Source organism: Eurytemora carolleeae, unplaced genomic scaffold (genome assembly GCF_000591075.1).
Source record: "Eurytemora carolleeae unplaced genomic scaffold, Eaff_2.0 scaffold373, whole genome shotgun sequence".
NCBI classification, from domain to species: domain Eukaryota; kingdom Metazoa; phylum Arthropoda; class Copepoda; order Calanoida; family Temoridae; genus Eurytemora; species Eurytemora carolleeae.
Genome location: NW_019396273.1, coordinates 216,271 through 238,289, shown reverse-complemented (window position 1 = coordinate 238,289; position 22,019 = coordinate 216,271). Strand labels below are relative to the sequence as shown.

The 22,019-nt window shown below is 31.0% G+C and overlaps 1 protein-coding gene across 2 annotated transcripts; it reads right to left on the bottom strand.

Moving 5' to 3' along the window:
- Window positions 1-2,718: 2,718 nt before the first annotated feature.
- LOC111699905 (uncharacterized) lies at window positions 2,719-17,743 on the bottom strand. 2 transcript variants are annotated; one of them, XM_023470670.1, is made up of 22 exons: window positions 17,608-17,743; window positions 16,387-16,453; window positions 16,251-16,297; window positions 16,041-16,118; window positions 15,206-15,303; window positions 14,919-14,982; window positions 14,516-14,676; window positions 13,331-13,439; window positions 12,617-12,675; window positions 12,047-12,149; window positions 11,234-11,317; window positions 9,722-9,788; window positions 9,185-9,302; window positions 8,898-9,044; window positions 8,614-8,819; window positions 7,330-7,415; window positions 6,556-6,599; window positions 5,636-5,691; window positions 4,605-4,657; window positions 4,301-4,334; window positions 3,467-3,504; window positions 2,719-2,945 (listed from the first exon to the last, which is right to left on the bottom strand). In XM_023470670.1, the coding sequence occupies exons 1-22, from the start codon at window positions 17,643-17,645 to the stop codon at window positions 2,891-2,893; spliced, it is 1,812 nt and encodes a 603-aa protein (XP_023326438.1). In that variant the 5' UTR covers window positions 17,646-17,743; the 3' UTR covers window positions 2,719-2,890. The 2 variants fall into 2 exon arrangements, with proteins under 2 accessions (XP_023326438.1, XP_023326437.1); XM_023470669.1 differs by having other exon boundaries at window positions 8,614-8,828; window positions 17,608-17,738.
- Between the last annotated feature and the right edge of the window lie 4,276 nt (window positions 17,744-22,019).

Genomic DNA, 22,019 nt, shown 5'->3' with positions numbered 1-22,019 from the left:
ATTTCCGGCATTTAATCGTCAGCTTATTTTAAACACTAATCACAAAACTCATTTAGTCCTGGCATTTCTAAAATGTGGCCTGTTTTTTTGTGATAATTTTACCGAAGATACTAAGAATTCTGTTAAAATTAAAATTTATCAAGAAACCAAAATTGTGAGTAAAGTCCTCACAAATGAGAAGTTGTTAACCAAATGTTTTTCACAAGTTTATTTTCTATATGTACCAAATAAGCATTACCAATGTTTATTTATAACAATTTTTTATTTCGAAATCAAGACCGGATTTTTACTGACTTCGTTCGATTGAAGGAGTTTCTTTATCCACAATGATAACCAGAAAATTCTGAATTAGGAAGACTGCTTTTAGAATCAAGTTATAACTTTAAAACATCCAGTAAGGTTAGGAAAATACTGAATCCATTGGCGATTTAGGAAACCTACCGTGGAATAGGAAGACGACATGACCGCAATACTTAAGTACGTATTTGATGTTGTTTCAGTGGTACGCGATTATATCAATAAAGTGAGACGACTTCTGTATTTAAATTTTAATTGTTTTTTCGAAATATAAGTTTACAAGTTATTCAGGGGAAATTAAAAACAAAACTTGGAACTAGGGTTTCTAGCGAACGAAACGTTTCGCGAAAATAAGTTAAGCGAAAATGCGAAAATTTTGTGAAAACCATGAGTTTTATTGGTGCAACAATTAATTGCTCAAAAGAACTTGTGGAATTCTCTGATATGATAGCTCAATTGTTATCATAATCATAATCATGTATAACATAAACAAGTAACAAATAACGAATAAAATTTTATTACGTATCATGTATAGTTATTAAGCAGGGTGAATTTAAAATATTCCGAAATATTTTGGTTCTTCCCGTAGTAGATTTTATTTTGTGTTTAAGAAGTTCTTAAATCTATATTTATATTTTGTGTAAATCCATCAATTAAGCCTGGATTTAGTCTTTTTTGATGAATTTTCGCAACTTTTTCTCTAAAATGTTGCATTTGTTTTGAAAAATTCTGTATTTTACACGAAATTTTGGTGATTTGATTTTGCATAATTTTCATTTTTTCCCGAAATTTTCGCATTTTTTCGCGAAACAGATTGAAGCGAAAGAAACGAAAATCTTGCATTTTTTGCGAACGAACGAAATGCGAAAATAAAGCGAAATGCTCGCGAAAAAAAAACTTCGCTAAACGATTTTTCATTTTCGCTGGAAACTAATTTCCCCCGTTATTGAAAGAAGCTTTTTTATTTACAGCTTCTCGTTGTTTACATATTTATGTGAACCCATGCTGTTTAAAAGTTAGATATAAATGAAAATTAAAATCTTCTTCATTATATTGATATCATCGCCTATCACTTGAGTAACTTATTACATTACTTATTAAGTGAAATGGGCCCGTATTTCATGTTCATTTGACTATTGTAAAGTCCTAACTTAAGTCTAAAAGTCTAAATTCCTATTTCTGGTTCTCACTGTAGTATAATACCAATTACTTAAAAATAAATTTTATACTATCTCAGATAAAATCATAGAGAATAGAATATATAGAGAGGAATTTAATGGAAAAAAGTGTAAAACGGCCATTTTGTTGTACTGTTTCCATACTGCAGGTGTACTTCATATATTTATGCTATATAACCTTTTGGGCCCTGGAATATCATTATATAGAAAATCTAAAAAACCAAATTATGAAATAGGCTGGTTTCATAATTGACCAATGATCATTTCACATAGACTCTATGCCTTCCACTTTACAAACGATGATTTTCCGTTTTAACTATAAATCAAATGATGTTTTTATTCAACTAATTCATTATAAAGTTTATTTAACAGTTTAAAAAATTCGAAATTGAAATGAATAGTCTAGGGAACATACTGTATTAATGCACTCTACTGCATATTATTTGTGAACATTTACATGATTTGTACACTTTGAACTCCCTTTCAGGCTGAAAGGGACTGAAAAAATTCATACCGAGAGATTCTTTTAATTCCTCTCTATATATTCTATTCTCTATGGATAAAATACACCCGTTTCAAGAGTAACAAAATCTAGTGTCAGATGTAGAATTATATTTATATACACATCTAGAATCACATTTACTTACACATATCTAGAATTACATTTATATACACATATCTAGAATTACATTTATATACACATATCTAGAATTACATTTATATACACATATCTAGAATTACATTTATTTACACATATCTAGAATTACATGTATATACAAATATCTAGAATCACATTCATATATACTTATCTAGAATAATATTTATTTACACATATCTAGAATCCCATTTATATACACTTATCTAGAATTACATTAATATACACATATCTAGAATTATATTTATTTGCACATACAGTGAAACCCTTAATAACGAATACATCGAAAGATTTCATTAAATGTCGTATTCTTCACTTTCTGATAATGGAATATTGCAGACATTTAGTTTTTTAATTAAATGATTATATGGAACTCTTTAAAATTGTTCCCGCATATTCATGCCTATTTATTTATTTTTGCAAATACTGAAAACGTAATATAGTATAAAATTGTCAAGACGACATTTGATAAATTCTTCCGATGTATTCGTTAGTAAGGGTTTCACTGTATCTAGAATTACATTTATATACACATATCTAGAATTACATTTATATACACTTATCTAGAATTACATTTATATGCACATATCTAGAATTACATTTATTTACACATATCTAGAAGCACATTTACATAGGTTTTTAAATTTCATGGCTTGATTCATTTATGACTATACATTTTGTCTCTTGATGTTTTGGCTTCTAAAATATTTTTTTTCAACATTTCTGCTATTAGTTTTTTTCAAGGATTTCCGTTCGAATTCTAGATATAAGCATCTTCGGTGAACTCGAACTCGTGACTTCCCCGGAAATCGAACCTGGAAAGATCGAAATTAATATAAAATCATATTTAAGTCAAAAATTAAGCCCCTCCACCCCTGGACAAATTCCTGTATACACCCTTGAATTAAAATATTAAAAACTAAATGGCATTTTTTTTATTTTCGATTTTAACACCCTCAGGCCACTCTTGAGTGTCCACCAAAAAAATCAGCCCGATCGGTCCAGCCGTTCGGCCGGCTATATACGCAACATATATATGAATGTCTTGTTTTATTATATAGATGAAGTTTATAGAACACACTGAACAAATAATATTTTACAACGGATGACTTGAATCACGAGGTAAAAGTGTTTAAACTCAGACGATTTGAAAATAAAATTTGGTCTTTTGTCTTAAATATTGTCCTTTATTGGTGTCCTAAATCATTTGGCTTAGAAAAAAAAAACATTTTTAAGCTACGCGGAATCACCAATGATGAAAAATGCTTTCGTAATTTTGTACAGTCGTCTCTGAAGTCTTATCCTTTTTGGGTAACCCTGTATAATATTAACAAACCTGTATCCATATCCGGTCCTGCTTGTGTCTTCCAACCCCTAGATATTTTTAATTGGACTGTAAGCGTAATTTCAAGGTACCCTCCATAAAAAGATAGCACTGCCCGATTAACACTGGTATCTGATAAAAAAGGGATAGTTTTTCTTACTCAAAAAGTGTTTATTTCTTTCCATTTATCCATTGTTTCTTATAGGCTAGAAATGAGCAAGTCAATTTTTGGAGAAACCACAAATGAAAATAAACAGTTAAATAAACAAAATCATTGAAATCTTATTCATCTTGATTAGAGACGAAGTTTTTAAGGAAACCGTTGTAAATCGGGAATTGCCATATTTGCATGGAGGCTCACTTATAATTGCGCTTACAGTCCCTTTAAGCTGGAAACTTTTGAATGAACGTAATGAGTTTAACTAACAAACAAATTAACCTAATCCCCGAAAAGAAATCTTTGAAACTTATCTAAGTGAAATGTTGCAACACCGTGAAATGGTATGGACGCTACGCTATCCGGCATGAGTCGTGTTAAACCCATTACTCTTTACAGATGCAACAGATAGAAGTAAGATTGAAAGCGATCACAATCGAATTCGATTCGACGTTAGCCTATGTGACAATTATTACATCCATTTTTCAATGGCTGTTCAAATATATAAGTATAAATGCCGTTTTTGAGTTATTTAGGAAAAACACACAGGGGGCCGGGGTGTTNCCCCCCCCAATCGTGACATGTTTAAAGATATAAACAAGTGTAAACCTAATTTTTTTCGTTGCTTAACCTTTGTTTATATCACGGTTTTTAAAAATAATCCAAATTTTTTTTTTTTTTAAACAAACCTGTGAGTTTATCAGAGAATCACGACTGTCATCTCTAAATGTAAAACATGTGTTGAAATTAATAGTTCAATTCTTACAAGACATAAAGTTATCTTTTGTTAATATATTATTTTTAACAACATGATGATGTTAAAAATAAGATAAAAAATTAAGTAATAAAGTACAAAGGTCGTCTTCAATTCTTGAATCTTAAGAAATTAAGAAAATATTTAACATTTTTGGAAACCATTTTGAGAATTTGTGTTCAGTTTTGCATGGATTGAAACAATTTAACATTCGTAAAATTAATTTCTTTATTTTCTACCTGATAATAGGTCGTCTAATAGGAGTGATTCCAACTTGTTCCAAACGTTCAAGCTAGGGGGGTAAATTCAATGTTAAAATGTTTTTAAAAAGTTTAGTGTGCCGTTTATGATTTATTTATTCATTCCAAAGGATTCAATTTTTCAATTGAGAAAAACTTTCAATAAATAATATTTTTGATATGTTTTATATTATAATATGTTTTATAATTTTATTTGTTTTGTATTTCGGTATGTTTTATATTTTGATAAGTTGTATATCTTGATATGTTTTATTTATTTGATTTTTTTGTATTTTGATATGTTTTTTATATGTTTCGTAGTTGTAAATGTTCTGTTTTAATATGTTTAATAGTTGAACATATTTATGTTCTGTTTTGATATGTTTTTTATATGTTTCATAGTTGTACATGTTCTGTTTTAATATGTTTAATAGTTGAACTTGTTCTGTTTTAATATGTTTAATAGTTGAACTTGTTCTGTTTTAATATGTTTGATAGTTGAACTTGTTAATGATCTGTTTTGATATGTTTTCATTTGATCAATGTTTTATTTTGATATCACTCTCCACTAAAACCCACATTTTCTTATATCAGAGCAATTGTAAATCACAGGAGTACACATTTCTTGGAATATATGTTGATTTGTTCTGTTTTGATATTGTTTATTGGCTGGAATATGTTCTGTTTTGATATGGTTTATTAGAATATGTGTTAATGATCTGTTTTGATATGTTTTCATTTGATCAATGTTTTATTTTGATATCACTCTCCACTAAAACCCACATTTTCTTATATCAGAGCAATTGTAAATCACAGGAGTACACATTTCTTGGAATATATGTTGATTTGTTCTGTTTTGATATTGTTTATTGGCTGGAATATGTAGTGATTGGATATGGTTTATTAGAATATATGTTAATTTGATATGTTCTGTTTTGATATTGTTTATTGGCTGGAATATGTAGTGATTTGATATGGTTTAAATATTAAATTTAAATTTTTCTAAAAAATATTAAAGAATTTAATTAAACCTGAGATTGAGTAACAATTGGTTCCGTTCCGTTCATTTCATATTTGTCATTTGGTCCTTTAAACAAAGATATCTTTAAAGAAACTGTGAGTATAATATCACGTGACCCCGACCAGGGAAACAAGGCAATGTCCGATTTACAACGGTACCCTTGAAACCTTAATCTGAGTAGAAATGTGGAAGATCTGACTCAAAAAGTGTATATTTTGGAGATTTTCTCCATTGCTTCTTATAAGCAATAGATGCGCAAGTCACTTTTGCAGAGAATCCACAAATAAAAATGCAGTTTGAAGAAACAAATACATGGATATCTAATTTATACTTTATAGTCAGACAAAGCTTTTAAGGCTACCGTCATAAATTGGGTATTGTCGTCGTTGCAACAGGGTCACTTGAAATCACGCATACAGTCCCTTTAAATCAATATTTTGTTTGAATTATTTTAATATACAGAGTGTCCCATTAAACATGAAAATTAAGTTAAGATTTCGCAAAATTTAGTAGTATCCCAGTAAAAACAATTAATATGAAAAAATTCCAAAATATGGTCTACCATATTTCGCCATTAAAATTGATGGTATTATATAGAGAAATTTGTCCAGATTCCAATAACAGCAAAATTGATTAAAATATTTTATGTCTCACTATGATTATCGAAAAGGGAAGAATATTTGCAATTCGTCTCATTATTCCAATGTTTATATTGATTTTCTCTTAATAAACTTAAGTTATTACAAAAAAGTTGCCAAGACTAAAAAGCATACATCTAGCAAGTAATAAATTAATATTTATCATTAAAATTTAAAAAAATGAAGATGGTATATTGTAAAACCTAAATGGTCAGACTGCAAAAAAACAAAAATAAATTCAATTCAGCTGTTTTTTGTTTTCTAGTCTTAAAAATAAATTTTTTTATTCTACCTAAGTATAAGGGTTTTTCTGCAGCTCCTACATTCACACTTTCCCTAAAAAATTAAAAATAATGCTTTAAAATTACTTAATTACTAGGTTTTGGGAATGCTTCTTTTTTCTGGTATTTTTTGCTTTAAAATGTTGAAATCCATGCCTCCACGCCACCAGAGTATCATAGATTTTTATCGCTTTACTGGTGGATTTAAAAAAAATCATAAGTTAACACTTTCCCTAAAAAAAGTAAAAATTAATAATTTAATAACACTTTTAGGGTGCTTCTTTTTCATGATAGTTTTACTTTAAAATGTTGAAATCCATGGCCCCATATTTTCTTTGTAAATCATAAAACTGAAAGTTTTGCAGATTTATCTTTTTTTGGTGGATTTAAGATAATCTTAAAGGAATTGAGTTTTTGCAACAAACTTAAATTTTCTAACCCCTATATCTTTGCAACCTGATGGTGTAAACCTTTGATATTTCAAACTTAGATTATTTGATCTACCAGAATTAATAGTTTGAAATATCAAAGGTCTAGGAAAACGGGTTGTTAAGTTATTAGAATTAGAAAATCTAAGTTTGTGGCAAAAACTCAATTCCTTTACAAAGCAAATTAATGTAAACTTTAACCGGTTATCAACACTTACAAACCCATCCTCGAGATTATGATGTAACTCAATGTAAAAAATTGGATCTGTTCGATCTAGTCTTTTTAGCGTTTATTGGATACTAAAAAAACCAACAGACTTATGCCATGAATATTTATTCATCTTTGATTTTGTTTACCTTTGCCGGATTTCTCTTAGAATTTCCTTTTCGTCTGCCAATATTTTCCTTTCTTTTCTAGGTATTGATTTTGTTCGTTCATCCAACTTCAAACAATATTCATAATTCAATGTTTATTTATGGAGGAAAATATCAAAGACCTTCAGAAATTTTTGTGTAAATTATGGAAAAGCTTTGTTCGAGTAATAAAAACTGAAAATCATTCCTTGTTAAAGGGATCTTTCTGAAAGAAATTAGAAATATTAATATTATTAAAGCAATTAAATACGTCGTTTACACAGATCTAGGCTTATTTGATTTATTGTTTTTGTTCCTCTCAACATTTAAAACCATAGAGCACTTTCTTTAGAGGGTGTGACTGGCAACGTATGGTAGTTGAACTGAGATTGCAGTATTATTGAAAAACATTTTAGGATCCATTTCAGACCTATCAGACGTTTTTACGGTGCATATTTGTTCAGCTAGCGCGCAAATGCGATCTTTAAAATCCTCATCGATCGTCCATTTCGGAGGAGTTTAATTTAAATTATTCAATAACAACGACGAAAAATGTAACAAAAATTCTACATCAAACTAATTAGTTGTTTAGGAACAGGTTGAGAAAACATAAATTAACCCTTATCATCGAAAATCTTATAAGATCAGTTATTGGTTTCTGTGATGTCTCAATGTTCAAAACCATGTTTTCTGTAGATTTCCTGGAACTTTTAATGAAAAGACGACATTTGAAGAATTTAAAGAAATCTGTGAACAAATTCATAAAGGATAAGAAAATCAATATAACGATGAAAAAGAAACAATTGATTCTAACATTGATTTATTGACAAATTTCTAATGAAAAATATGTTCCTATACATCTATTAAGTTTATTGTAGGAATTTTGTTACATTTTTCTTCGTCGTTTTGCATAATATTTATAAAACCGATTCTCAAAATCATCCCTCCAAAATGGACATTCATTAAGGATTTTAAATATTGAATTTGCGCTCTTGCTGAACAAATATGCACCATAAAACATCTCATAGGTCTCAAAAGAATCCTAAAAAAATCTCAATAATACTGCAATCTCAGTTCAACTAACATACATTGCCGGTCACTCCCTATATCGTTAAGGCTTAGATTATGAGAAGTAATTGGCAAAATTCTCATAGATTTTCACATTAGAGCTTGCAACATTTGGATCACTGTGCGTCTTTAAAAGTATTATTTTTTAATTCTTGAATCCCTTTCTGAGTTCTGAAAGTTTTCCTTTAAAAATGTATGTTTTATATCTGAATATATTTCCTGAGTTAGATCTAACTTTGATCCATTCTTGTTAATCCTTTCTGCGGAGTCAGCTGATCCATTTTCTTGAACCCTTTCGGAGCTTATACAAGGAGTTTCCTGACAAAACCCGGTTTTTCTCACTGCTGATTCTTTGGGTGCTGGTGTCAAAATGGCGCTCTGAGCACACTCCGGTATTTTAACATTTCTCTGCAGATCTTGATCCCCTTTAAAATCTAAATATAGTTTCTGTTTCAGGAACAATTTTTTCCGTGCATCAAAAAATAATGATTTTTCTTTCTTACCAATTGATGCTAAGGTGGGAGCTGGGGGCTTCATCTCAAACTCTTCAGCTGTCTGAAGTGCAGCCCCAGGTTTACAAGCTATTACAGCAGGTTCAATAGGTTTCCGAGCACCAGATGGTGGCAAGCTTGATGTATGTGTTACCGGACCTGGGACCGAATTTAATGAATTATAGCTAGGTCGCTGAACTACCTACTCATAGTTATTTAAATTCTTTAAATCGGTGATTCAAGAATTGAACCGCGCGGTAGGTAGTTTAGCGACTTCTCCAATTCATAAAATTCGGTCCCTGGAGTTTTAAATGCAGTTGCTCCACCGGAGGTAGAAGATTGCTTCCCTGCTCCTCCTTCTTTAGAGGTATGGGAGCTGGAGGTTGTGGGGATACTCAATTGGGAATTCTTCTCACCCTGCGTAAGAAATAATTTTAAATGTACTGTAAGTATAATTGCAAAGATATCAATGCCCGATTTACAACGGTACCCTTGAAACAGTTCTCTGATAAAAATGTGGAAGGACTGTTGTTTTCTGGCTCGAAAAGTGTTTATTTCTGATAATTTCGCTACATATATAAACAGTCATCTACAAACATGCTGCTGACTGTTTAGTAAATCTCTTTCAGGCTAGATAGGCAGGGCGGTCCGCGTCAATGATTCATCTATGACTTCCTGACCTATGATGTAACCTCATTTTTTTAAACACTCTTTTAAAGGGAGGGGGGCAAAGGTAACAAATCAATGTATTTTTTGTTCATTCAAATGTTTTATTTACTTTGAACATTATTTAATCTACATTTTTTAAAGTAAGCTATGCATTTATTTTAATATACCTGACGTTTTCCATTGTTTGAAAACGAATCCTCTTTTTTGACAGATTTTTCTTTTCCGCGTTTTGGCCTAGAAAATAAAATCATTTAGTTATAATACTAGTATCTTGAAAATAATCAAATCATTCTAGTTTTCGGAATCAAGAAAAAAGCTTAGTCAATTTTCTATTAACATTAAAAAACCGCAGGTTTTTGAAAATTAAAGGAAGATTCTTTTGTGAACGAACGGCAAAAACGTTAATTTTGAGATCGTTAACGAACGAAAAATACCTTACACAACCAAAAGAATGGAAAAAACGGACAAATGGATAAAAAATACTTTACGAAACAAAAAGAATGGGATAAAAAGGTGTTGACAGATAACGGCAACACGCTAGACAAATCCGGATAATAGGCCGGTTAGGATTTTGAAAGGGGTGTTTATTATCCCCAGACGATTCTTTCCCGATGGCCGAACAATACACACACAACAGAGTAACCCCGTCACAGAAATTCGATAACAAAATCTTTATTTCCTAAAAAATAACATAAATTATAGGTCGTGTTTAATTGTACAATGTTATAATGAATGTTAATAGTAGAAAAAATCTTACGAATTATTTAAGTATAGAAGGGGTGACTTATTTGTTGATCAGTATTGATATACGTTTTTTTAACTTCTGAAAAATTATAGTTGAATATTTAACGAAATTCACTTATGCTTCTTATGAAAATATTTTGCTTAACTTTAATGATTTCACAACAACAAAATATTTTAAGCTCCGTCGGAGGAGGACAATGGAATTTGCGGGCTGAAAATTTGGTTTGGCTGTCTCCGACAGGAGATTCCAGTATAAGACGACATTTTATAGAGGTTTTGAAATTAATGGTTAACAAAAGGACAATTGGATAAAAATAACGACTTTTGTTGATTTTCTGCTTAAGAAATGAATGAATGAATGAATGAATGAAGATTGACGAAGAATTAATTCCCAAAAATATTATTTTTATTTTATTATTTTAATTTTCAGATAATTCGCAATTCTAAATAATCTTGGTAAACGTGGTAAAACTTTAGAAAACTTTATCTACCCTATAGCTGCTATAAGTAGAAAGCGCTGTCAGCAAACAATTACTGTTTTCTTTAGAAACTGCTGATCAAGATGGTTCTTATCCAAAATACATTTTATAAAGCTAGATATAATCAGATACACGGAGAACCAGGAAGCTATTGTCAATCAATTTTTGAGACTGGCTCAACTTTGAAGTGTTTTACCTCATATTAAGCCACTTATACATTTTGTTTTTTTTAGACGCTTAATGTCTTCGCCACAAACTCTGATTTTCTAATCCCTATATCTTTGCAGCCCACATGTCGTATGACCTTATATATTTCAAACTATGAATTCTGCTAAATCTATAGTCTAAATTTTAAGTATAAAAGGTTTACACCATTCACTTCCATTAGGTTGCACAGATATAGGGACCGAAAAAATTGAATTTGTGGCAAAGACTGAATTTCTTTGTAAAACTTACTTGTTTGAGTAGAGGTCAGCTTTCCTGGCCTTGACCTTATCCTTCCTTCTCACAAGGTCATTGTTAAACCTCACCATATCATTCCTAAACAAACAACATATTATTAATTAGGCCTTTGGGGCGCTTCTCGCACTCATCTTCTATTTCAACTTTAACTGTGGCTTTATCTTTGAGCATCTTCTCTTTGTACAGTATAAAACAAAATTTTACAAAAAATAAAAAAAACTTTTAAGCACAAATTTTGAAATTTTGATTATTCATAAATCTTCCAAAGGGTCACATGAGGTCCCACACAAAATTTGGGACCGATCGGTAAAGCCGTTTTGACTTTTATTGGATACAAACAAACAAACAGACAGACAAGCTAAATTTATATATAGATGGGACTGTCATTGTAAATTTCAAGAGACGGCCCATTTAAAGTGGTCTTTGCTTAATCCTCTATTGACCCTTTAAACTGACTTGCATAATCTGTATGTGTACTGTACAGCCTGCTCTAGCTGCTTAAAAGAAATACTTACAATCAGCAATGAAATGCTTTACCCTTTAAAATACTGTTTTATGTGCACTGCCTGCGTCCCAAGTTAAACAATCTTTCCATAAAAAACCCTGAGTTTTTATACCGTAAGAACTAGAAAGACGACATTGAAATCAAATGTATTTTATGGTATGACAAAGCAAATATTGAGTGAAATGGGTCTGTTTAAACTGCACAATTGCCGCGTCTCATGTTCATTGGACAAAATACAGTCAAAACATCGTCCTCCTGTTCCAAAGTTGTATGGCTCTCACAAGATTTTGTGTTTAGTATACCTTGACATTACTTTATGATGTTGAATAAAACACGCTGCACTCCCTAGCAGTGTTAATGTTAACACCACACCACCAGTAGAAAATAGGACATAGGGCAGGTAACCTGAACAAAAATTAGACAAATTATCTCATAGAAAAAAAGGACTGTGAGCGTAATTTCAAGTGACTCTCAATGTAAAGTGGGCAATGCCAGATTTACAACAGTACCCTTGAGAGATTTGACTGATTAAGCATTTATTAGTTATCAATGCTTTTCTTTCCTTAAGCTGTTTATTTTTATTTGCGGGTTCTCTGCAAAGCTATCTTGTGCATTTCTTGTTCTTAAGAATCAATGGAGAAATTCATAGAAATATTACATTTTTTGAGTCAGAAAAACGACGGTATCTTCAACATTTTTGATAAGATTAAAGTTTCAAGTTTACTGTTGTAAATTGGGCATATTGCCTGGCACTACAGTTCCTTGTAAAGTTGGTACAAAGTAACTTAATTAACTTACATCCTGTTTCGTCCTCCTGTTCCTGGCACTACAGTTCCTTGTAAAGTTGGTATAAAGTAACATAATTAACTTACATCCTGTTTCGTCAGATAAATCCCCATCTAGGCAATCAAATACTCCGTCACAGGCAACACTAAAGTAGAATTGTTAATTTGAAAAACAGAAAAGGTATTAAGTAATAAAGTTACAATTTTAGTCCTTAACTGCATCAGAGATCAAAGTTCTTTGCACGTATCTACATATGTATAAAGTTGTAATTGCTGTTTGTCTATCTATTTGTCTGTTTGTTTGTCCGATCATAACTTAGGAACCCCTAGACCGATTTGCCTCAAATTTTGATTGGGGAACTCTTTTAAACATACCTGGAAGGCAGGCAGAGGTAAAAAGACGAGTTACATGTAGTTTCTGCCTCTTTGTATACTTTATAACCTACCTGGAAGGCAGGCAGAGGTATAGAGAAAAGTTACAGGTAGTTCCTGCCTCTTGGTATACTTTATAACCTACCTAGAGGGCAGGCAGAGGTATAGAGAAGAGTTACAAGTAGTTCCTGCCTCTTGGTATACTTTAATACCTACCTGGAAGGCAGGCAAAGGTAAAAAGAAGAGTTACAAGTAGTTTCTGCCTCTTGGTATACTTTATAACCTACCTGGAAGGCAGGCAGAGGTTTAGAGAAGAGTTACATGTAGTTCCTGAAACTTGGTGTACTTTATAACCTACCTGGAAGGCAGGCAGAGGTAAAGAGAAGAGTTACAGGTAATTCCTGCCACTTGGTGTACTTTATAACCTACCTAGAGGGCAGGCAGAGGTACAGAGAAGAGTTACATGTAGTTCCTGCATTCAGATCAGCACAGAACCTTGAATGTTTGCACATAACTCCTTGGTCTCTCCCACATTCAACTGAAAAATTCAAAAATCTAATTATCCTTAAAACTAATTACATGTTGCACTGTGCACATATATAGAAAACCTCCTCTGATTTCAGAGGTTTCTTGAATATGTATCTGTTTCTTTTTCCCTAGAAGCGGGTAGAAGTTTTACTAAATCCCTGGTGATAACTCTAATTCCCAGGAATGTCTCACTAATGTTAATGTTGAAAAACATTGTGAAAATTCATTAGGAAAGCTATTTTTAAGCACATATTTAATATTTATATTTTTTCTTCAGACGCCTATTAAAGGGACAGTAAAGGAAAAATGAAAGGGGGTATAGGCTGAAAGCTAATCACTTTAGCTCTTGATCGCGACCTATGAAAGTTTTATCTGATGTCCCTGTCTCGAGAAACTGATATAAAACTGTGTTAAAATTATACGAAAATTCATATATGTAAAATTTAGAAAATCTGAAACTTAAATCACGTGACCAGAACTATAACCAATGGCAGAGCAGTATACTGGTCACGTGTCTCCGCCTGTATCACGTGACCACTTTACTGCACTGCCATTGGTGGAATTTCTGGTCAAGTAATACGGACGTAAAAATAATATTATGGATGAAATCTATTGAAAATAAAAACAACAAATATGAAAGTAAACCTAAATTACAATTAGCTTTCTCTGGGATATCATCGTTTTCAGATTGGTTGCTTATTTGCTTAATATGATCTGTTAAAACCCACTACTTTTATACAAAATTGTATATATATTAATTTTCGTATAGATTTGACACAGTTTTATATCAATTTCTCGAGACAGGAACATCAGATATGACTTTCATGGGTCGAGATCAAGAGCTAAAGTGATTAGCTTTCAGCCTATACCCCGTTTTCATTTTTCCTTTACTGTCCCTTTAATTGCGCAGCTTCTAAATTTCCTCTCCCGTAGTTAAGGGTAGTATTCTACTAAGGGTAGTATTCTACTAAGGGTAGTATTCTACTAAGGGTAGTATTCTACTAAGGGTAGTATTCTACTAAGGGTAGTATTCTTTAAAACGTTACATTCAAAAATTGGATCCAACGTTGGATAATTAGCTTTAACCTGAAGTTTTAAACTGATATTTATCAATATCCTGAAGCCGATGCTTTTGATCCTTCTGTGTCATATACTTCTTCAGCTTTGCAGCAATAGTTTCAGATAGTTTAGCAGATACATCATCCCCAGCAGTACCCCCAGCCTTTAGATCCTCTTCAAAACTAAACCTGGAAAAGGATTTCAGATGAATTAGAAATTTCAAGGTTTGGATTTTTCTCCAGGATTGGGCGCTCTTAACGGAAAGCGATTGTTTTTTCTTAATATGATTTATCACATTTTTCTAAAAATTATTAACACCGTTAGAAACGTTCAAATAACGAAATGGAAATGAATGATCCAACTGGATTTCCTCATTAACAAAGATTTTGAAACATAAATAATATGCTCAGCCCTAGTGTTCACCAGGTACCTGCCAAGGTAGGATGTAGATGGGTCAAGTACGCCAACCCACTTTATCAGAACAGTCACCTCACCTAGTAAAGATAATCAGAATGAACAACAATAATATTAACAATAATAATAAGAATAAAAATACTGATAACAATAATAATAATAATAATAATAATAATAATAATAATAATAATAATAATAGTAATAATGATAATACTGATAATAATAATAATAATAATAATAATAATAATAATAATAATAATAATAATAATAATAATAATAATAATTTTAATATTATCATTTTACCTGTAAAATCTTTGATTTCTACAGGTTTAGTTACATTACTGTGACAGAGTTTAGCGTATGTGTTGGAGGATTGTATTACAACATATTCACTCAGACAACTAAAAATAAAGGAATCGAGTTTTTCCCACAAATTCGAATTTTCTTATCCCAATATCTTTACAACCTGATGGTGCAAACCTTTGATTTTTCCAAATATGGAGATTAGAAAATCAAAATTTGTGGCAAAAACTCAATTCCTTTCTAAAACGAGAACCAGAAAACTGTGGAATAGGAAGACGACGTATTATCAATACTTATCACTTATTCAATTGAATAGGTCTGTTTATACTACAAATTTCTGTGACTTACAAGTTCATTGGACTATTTAAAATCATAATTTGAGTCTTACTGTCGTCTTTCTATTCCATATTTATATATTATATACTATATTATTTTATATATATATTCTTCTAAATTCAACAGTCTCAGATCCGTGAAACAAAACTCTTTCTATAATATATATTCACAATTCAAGAGTTCCAGCTTTCTATATAAGTATATCCCTAGCTCCTTTGCCCAATTTATATCTCAAAAAGCTGGAACTCTTGTATTGTGAATATCGAGAGCAATGCTTAATCTTGATCTTTTATTAATCTGCAGATTATTTCATCTTTATTTGATATCCCGCATGGGGATTGAAGGGAGCTTTGTTCAGGGGAGAAATAACAAAAATAGAGATACGGAAAGGTATAGTTTTTATAGATCCTCAATTCAAAAATGACCCTAGTGGGTATCGAAGTCAATAATAACAATAATAACAAATTATATAAGTACATACATATTTTATATTTTTCACCTTTTCTTCTCTCGCTTAGAAGCAAATATTTTATTGTTTACGTCTAGCCGGAAAAATCCAGTTTTTTCAGTTTTAAACCTAGATAAAAATCTGTGTGAAATGTTTTCAATTGTATAGTTTTGGAAAATAAAAATAAAAGTTTTTAATTGTCCCAGTAATTTCGCAGATTTTTTTCTAAAATTTTTAAGATTCATTTTGATGTACGTTTACCAGATAAGACAGGGGGTTTCCACATCCAACAGATGGGGTCCAAACACCTGAAATAAAATACTGATCTAACAGAAGATTCTTTTATAGATAAATGTTTATATTTCTCTTGTTCCAAATTATTGAAATAAAATGTTGCCTGGGACTGAGTAGTTGAATCTAGATTGTAAGAGAAAAAACAGGTGTCCGCTTCCCCTACAGTAAACCTAAACATTGCAGTACACCTAACTATTACAGTACACCTAACTATTACAGTACACCTAACTATTACAGTAAACCTAAACATTGCAGTACATCTAACTACTATTACAGTACCCCTAACTATTACAGTACACCTAACTAATACAGTACACCTAACTAATACAGAACACCTAACTATTGCAGTACACCTAACTATCCCAGTGCATCTAACCATTACAGTACACCTACACAATAATGCGTATGATTATGAAAGCATTTCAGTACAGCTAAGCATTAATTTACAACTAAGCATTGCAGTTTACCTAAGCTCTGCAGTACAAATACACATTGCAGTACACCTAAACAATTCAGCACACTTAAAATTGCAGTACGCATAAACATTTAAAATTGCAGTACACTTAAGCATTGCAGTACACCTAAACCTTAAACTTTGCAGTAAACATGAACATTCAATTTTTCAGTACACTTAATGATTAATATAGAATTTAACAATAAAGTACACCTAAACATAAATGTACACATTAGCATTGCCGTACATCTAAACAAATTGCAGTAAACCCAAACATTGATGTACACATCAATGTTTAAAAAGAAACTATCACAATAAATTTGGGAAAATGCAAGGTTATAATGCAAGGAAAGTTATTTCAGAGGTGTACGCATCTTTTGTACTGCAGTGTACTGTCTCTGGGCGGTAATGTAAACACATTTCACATAAAAAATCAATGAAATATTCTGGTCATAGGAAACTATTATGTGAATTATCAAAGTTATCAAAATTTAATGCTTATAACCTTCTCGGATACTAAACGAACACCTGATGCATCTATTCTTGTTTACAAATTCCGCCCAGAGAGAACTGGTTTCAATATGTAAGCAGAGCATACGCAACTGCAATGAACTTTCCTTGCATTATAACCTTGGAAAAATGAAAACAAAAAGTGTAAAGCTACATTAATTTTCTCTTTTAAAAACATTTTTATAATAATAAAACCCTTTCCTAGATAAATGGTTAGATACTGAAATAAGTAAGAAGTAAAACACTATGACATAAATGTTTTGCTTTAGTTCTGTGAAAATATTTACTGCGGATATTTTAAATAATGTTATATTAAGTCGGCCAATAGATGACATATTATATTTTTAAAACTATACTTACATAAATAAACTGCTGAGGAGATATAGAAGAAAAATCATTGTTTTGCTTTCAGAACTTGTGTAGTGTTGAGTATCTACCTAGATATATACTGTTCTTCATTCTTACAGCCTCTCTCAAATAGATAGATAGATAGATAGGTGAATTGTTGGATAGATAGATAGATAGATGGAGGATGATATAGAGATGGCCTCCCTTCATCTTCCAGCACAATTTCTCTCCTTCTCTGTCCCCCGAGGTTCCTGAGGTCGCAGAGTTGGTAAAATAAACATGAGGAAATTTCGGAGTTTAGATATTTTGAGAAAATTCCGGAGATTGAAAATTTTAAGAAAATTCCGGAGTTTAGATATTCTGAATAGATTCCTGGTAGATTCCGGAGTTCAATTCTGTATTAAGAGTTTAGATAATATGAGTAGATTCCAGAATTTAGATATTCAGTGTATTATTCTGGCGTTTACAGAGTTTAGATATTCCAAGAAGATTCAGAAGTTAAGATGTTCTAAGTATTATTCTGGAGTTTGAATATATACGAGTAGATTCCAGAGTTTAGATATTCCGAGTAATATTCCGGAGATTAAATATTCCGAGTAAATTCCAGAGTTTAGATATTCCGAGTAATATTCTGGAGATTAAATATTCCAAGTAGATTCCGAAGTTACGATATTTTTAGTAAATTCTGTAGTTTAGATATTCCGAGTAATATTCTAAAGTTTAGATATTCTGAGTAGATTCCGGAGTTTAGATATTATAAGTAGATTCTATAGTTTAGATAATACAAGTAGATTCCAGAGTTTAGATGTACTGAGAAGATTCCGGAGTTTAGATATTCCGAGTAGATTTCAGAGTTTAAATATTCCGAGTAGATTCCAAAGTTAAGATATTCTTAGTAGATTTTGTAGTTAAGATATTCCGAGTAATATTCTAAAGTTTAGATATTCTGGCTAGATTCTAGAGTTTAGATGTTATGATAGGATTCTGGAGTTTAGATATTCTAAGTAGATTTCGGAGTTTAGATATTCCGAGTAGATTCCGAAGTTTTGATATTCTAAGTAGATTCTATAGTTTAAATATTCTGAGGAATATTCCGAAGTTTAGATATTCTAAGTAGATTTTGTAGTTTAAATATTCCGAGTAGATTCCAGAGTTTAGATATTCTGAGAAGATTCCAAAGTTTAGATATTTCGAGTAATATTCCTGAGTTTAAATATTCTAAGTAGATTCTATAGTTTAGATATTCTTAGTAGATTTCAGAGTTTAAATATTCCGAGTAGATTCCAAAGTTAAGATATTCTTAGTAGATTTTGTAGTTAAGATATTCCGAGTAATAGTCTAAAGTTTAGATATTTTAAGTACATTTCGGAGTTTAGATATTATAAATAGATTCTATAGTTTAGATACAAGTAGATTCCAGAGTTTAGATTTACTGAGAAGATTCAGCAGTTTAGATAATACGAGTAATATTCTGAAGTATAGATTCTAGAGTTTAGATTTTATGATAGGATTTAGGACTTTAGATATTCCAAGTATTATTCTGGAGTTTAGATATTCTGAGTAAATTTAAGAGTTTAGATATTCTGAGAGGATTCAGGAGTTTAGATAATACGAGTAATATTCTGAAGTATAGATATTCTGGCTAGATTCTAGAGTTTAGATGTTATGAGAGGATTTAGGAGTTTATTTGGAGTAATAATCTGGAGTTTAGATATTCTGAGTAGATTCAGGAGTTTAGATAGTCTGAGAGGATTCAGGAGTTTAGATATTTCAATTATTATTCTGGAGTTTAGATATTCTGAGTAGATTTAAGAGTTTAGATGTTCTGAGAGGATTCAGGACTCAGGAGTTTAGATAGTTCGAGTATTATTAGGGAGTTTAGATATTCCCAGTATTATTCTGGATATATATTCAGAATAATATTCTGGAGTTTAGATATTCCCAGTATTATTCTGGATATATATTCAGAATAATATTCTGGAGTTCAGATATTCCCAGTATTATTCTGGATATATATTCATAATAATATTCTGGAGTTTAAATTATGAATAATGTGCTGGAGTTTAAATTATGAATAATATTCTGGAGTTTAAATTATGAATAATATTCTGGAGTTCAGATAAATCGAGTTTTCAGAGTTTATATGTTCAAGTAAATTACGGAGTGTAGATATTCCAAGTAATGTTAGCTAGAGTTTAGTTATTCTGAATAATATTCTGGAGTTTAGATGTTCTAGGGGGCCGTGCGCTGTGGCTAGGACCGGCAATTGGGGCCAAGCGCTGCGGCTTTGGCTGTGGAAATCGTTAGAATATAGTCTTTTTAATTTGAAGTTGAGAGAGGAAGACATTAAATTAGTTTTATGAGTCCGTTTTTTAAGGCATTTCCGTGATGATTTTAAGAATCGGGTTTATAAAAATTATTCAAAAACGACGAAGAAAAATGTAAATAAATTTCTACAGTGAACTAATTGTATGTTCAGAAATATATTTCTCATTTGAAATTTGTCAATAAATCAATGTTAGAATCAATAGTTTCCTTTTCATCATTATATTGATTTTCTTATTCTTTATGAGTTTGTTCGCAGGTTTCTTCAAATTCTTCAAATGTCGTCTGTTCATTAAACATTCCAGGAAATCTACAGAAAATGGTTTAGAACATTGAAACATTACATAAACCAATAACTGAATAAGATTACTTATTTTCGATAATAAGGGCTAATTTTTATTTTCTCAACCTGTTCCTAAACAACTAATTAGTTTACTGTAGAATTTTTGTTACATTTTTCGTGGTCGTTATTGAATAATTTAAATTAAACTCCTCCGAAATGGAAAATCTATGAGGATTTTAAAGATCGCATTTGCGCTCTTGCTGAACAAATATGCACCATATAAACGTCTGGTAGGTCTCAAATGAATCCTAAAAAATGTTCAATAATACTCCAATCTCAGTTCAACCACCATACAATGCCGGTCACTCTCTTTTAACTGTTTTAATACACAAGATTCATTCACCTCAGCCTATAAGCTGAGGGGTCCGGAAAGCAGAAACAAATTAAATATCACCTATAGTCGATTTTGATTTAATCAACATGCACATCCAAACCCCTGTTAATACCGTACATAGAGAAAAGTTAGCGCTTTCTTGGACAACATTTTTTTAAATATTTACTTTTAAATTGATTTTACGCGCGGGCTTTAAAGTTAAAAAGTTCTGGATTTTATTGACTTTTCACTTTGTGATCATGTCATAAATTGTCTACGTCATATTGCTTTTTACGCAATTTAACGAGAAAGGAAAGGCAACTGCAATAAGCCACACAAGAGAAAGTCAAAATGAACCACACAAAACATCTTACGTTGTTTGGCCAGGATATATATATATTTTTTTGGCTACTTTGTATAAAATTTATGTTAATAAATCAGGAGGAAAATTCTCAATTTAAGGATCTTAATTCATTGTGCCGAAGGCTTACCAAAGTGTACACAATATAAATCTAATATCATATTACCAGTTAGTAAGTAGAGCGTGGTAAGGCAAGCTGATTTATTGAACAAATATTCAAGTGAAAAAGTACTAAATCCAGATTAAAATTTGGTTCGCAGGCCTTAAGCCTATATTTGAGTAACATGAGGAAGATATTGTATTTTTTCCGTAATATCGAACAGAAAACATTTCATTTTAAAGGGAGTGACCGTCTATGTAAGGTAGTTGAACTTAGTATGCAGTGTTGTGGAAAACTTCTTTCGGATTCATTTGAGACATATTAAACTTTTTAAAGATCTGAAAATCCTGAGTTTGAGCGCAAATTCGACGTTCAAAACTCCACTGTGGGGGTTGTTACGTTTTCAGAATAATTTTTTTAAAATTATTTAATAACGACAACGAAAAAAAAGTAAAAATTATACTGTAATCTAATTAGATGGTTAGGAACATATTTCTCAAAAGAAATTTGTCAATAAATGAATGATAAAATCGATTATTTCGTTTTCATTATTATATTGAATTTTTCATTTTCTTTGAATTTATTCGCAGATTTCTCCAAATTCTTCAAATGTCGTCTTTTCAATAATAATTCTATAAAATCTGCAGAAAATCTTTGTGAATAATGAAAAACCAGAGTAATGAGAAAATAGAAACTAATAATTGAACAAGATTACTTATTTTCGATTAATAATTTAATTTTCGATGATAAGATTAATTTTTAATTTCTCAACATGTTTCTATACATGACGTTTGTAGTTTCTTGTCGAACTTTTTTACATTTTATGTCGTCCTTATTTAATAATTTAAAAAAACTAATTCTGAAAACGTATCCACCCCCAAAGTAGGAGTTTTGAACGTCGAATTTGTGCTCAAACTCAGGATTTACAGATCTTTAAAAAGTTTAATATGCCTCAAATGAATGCGAAAGAAGATTTCCACAA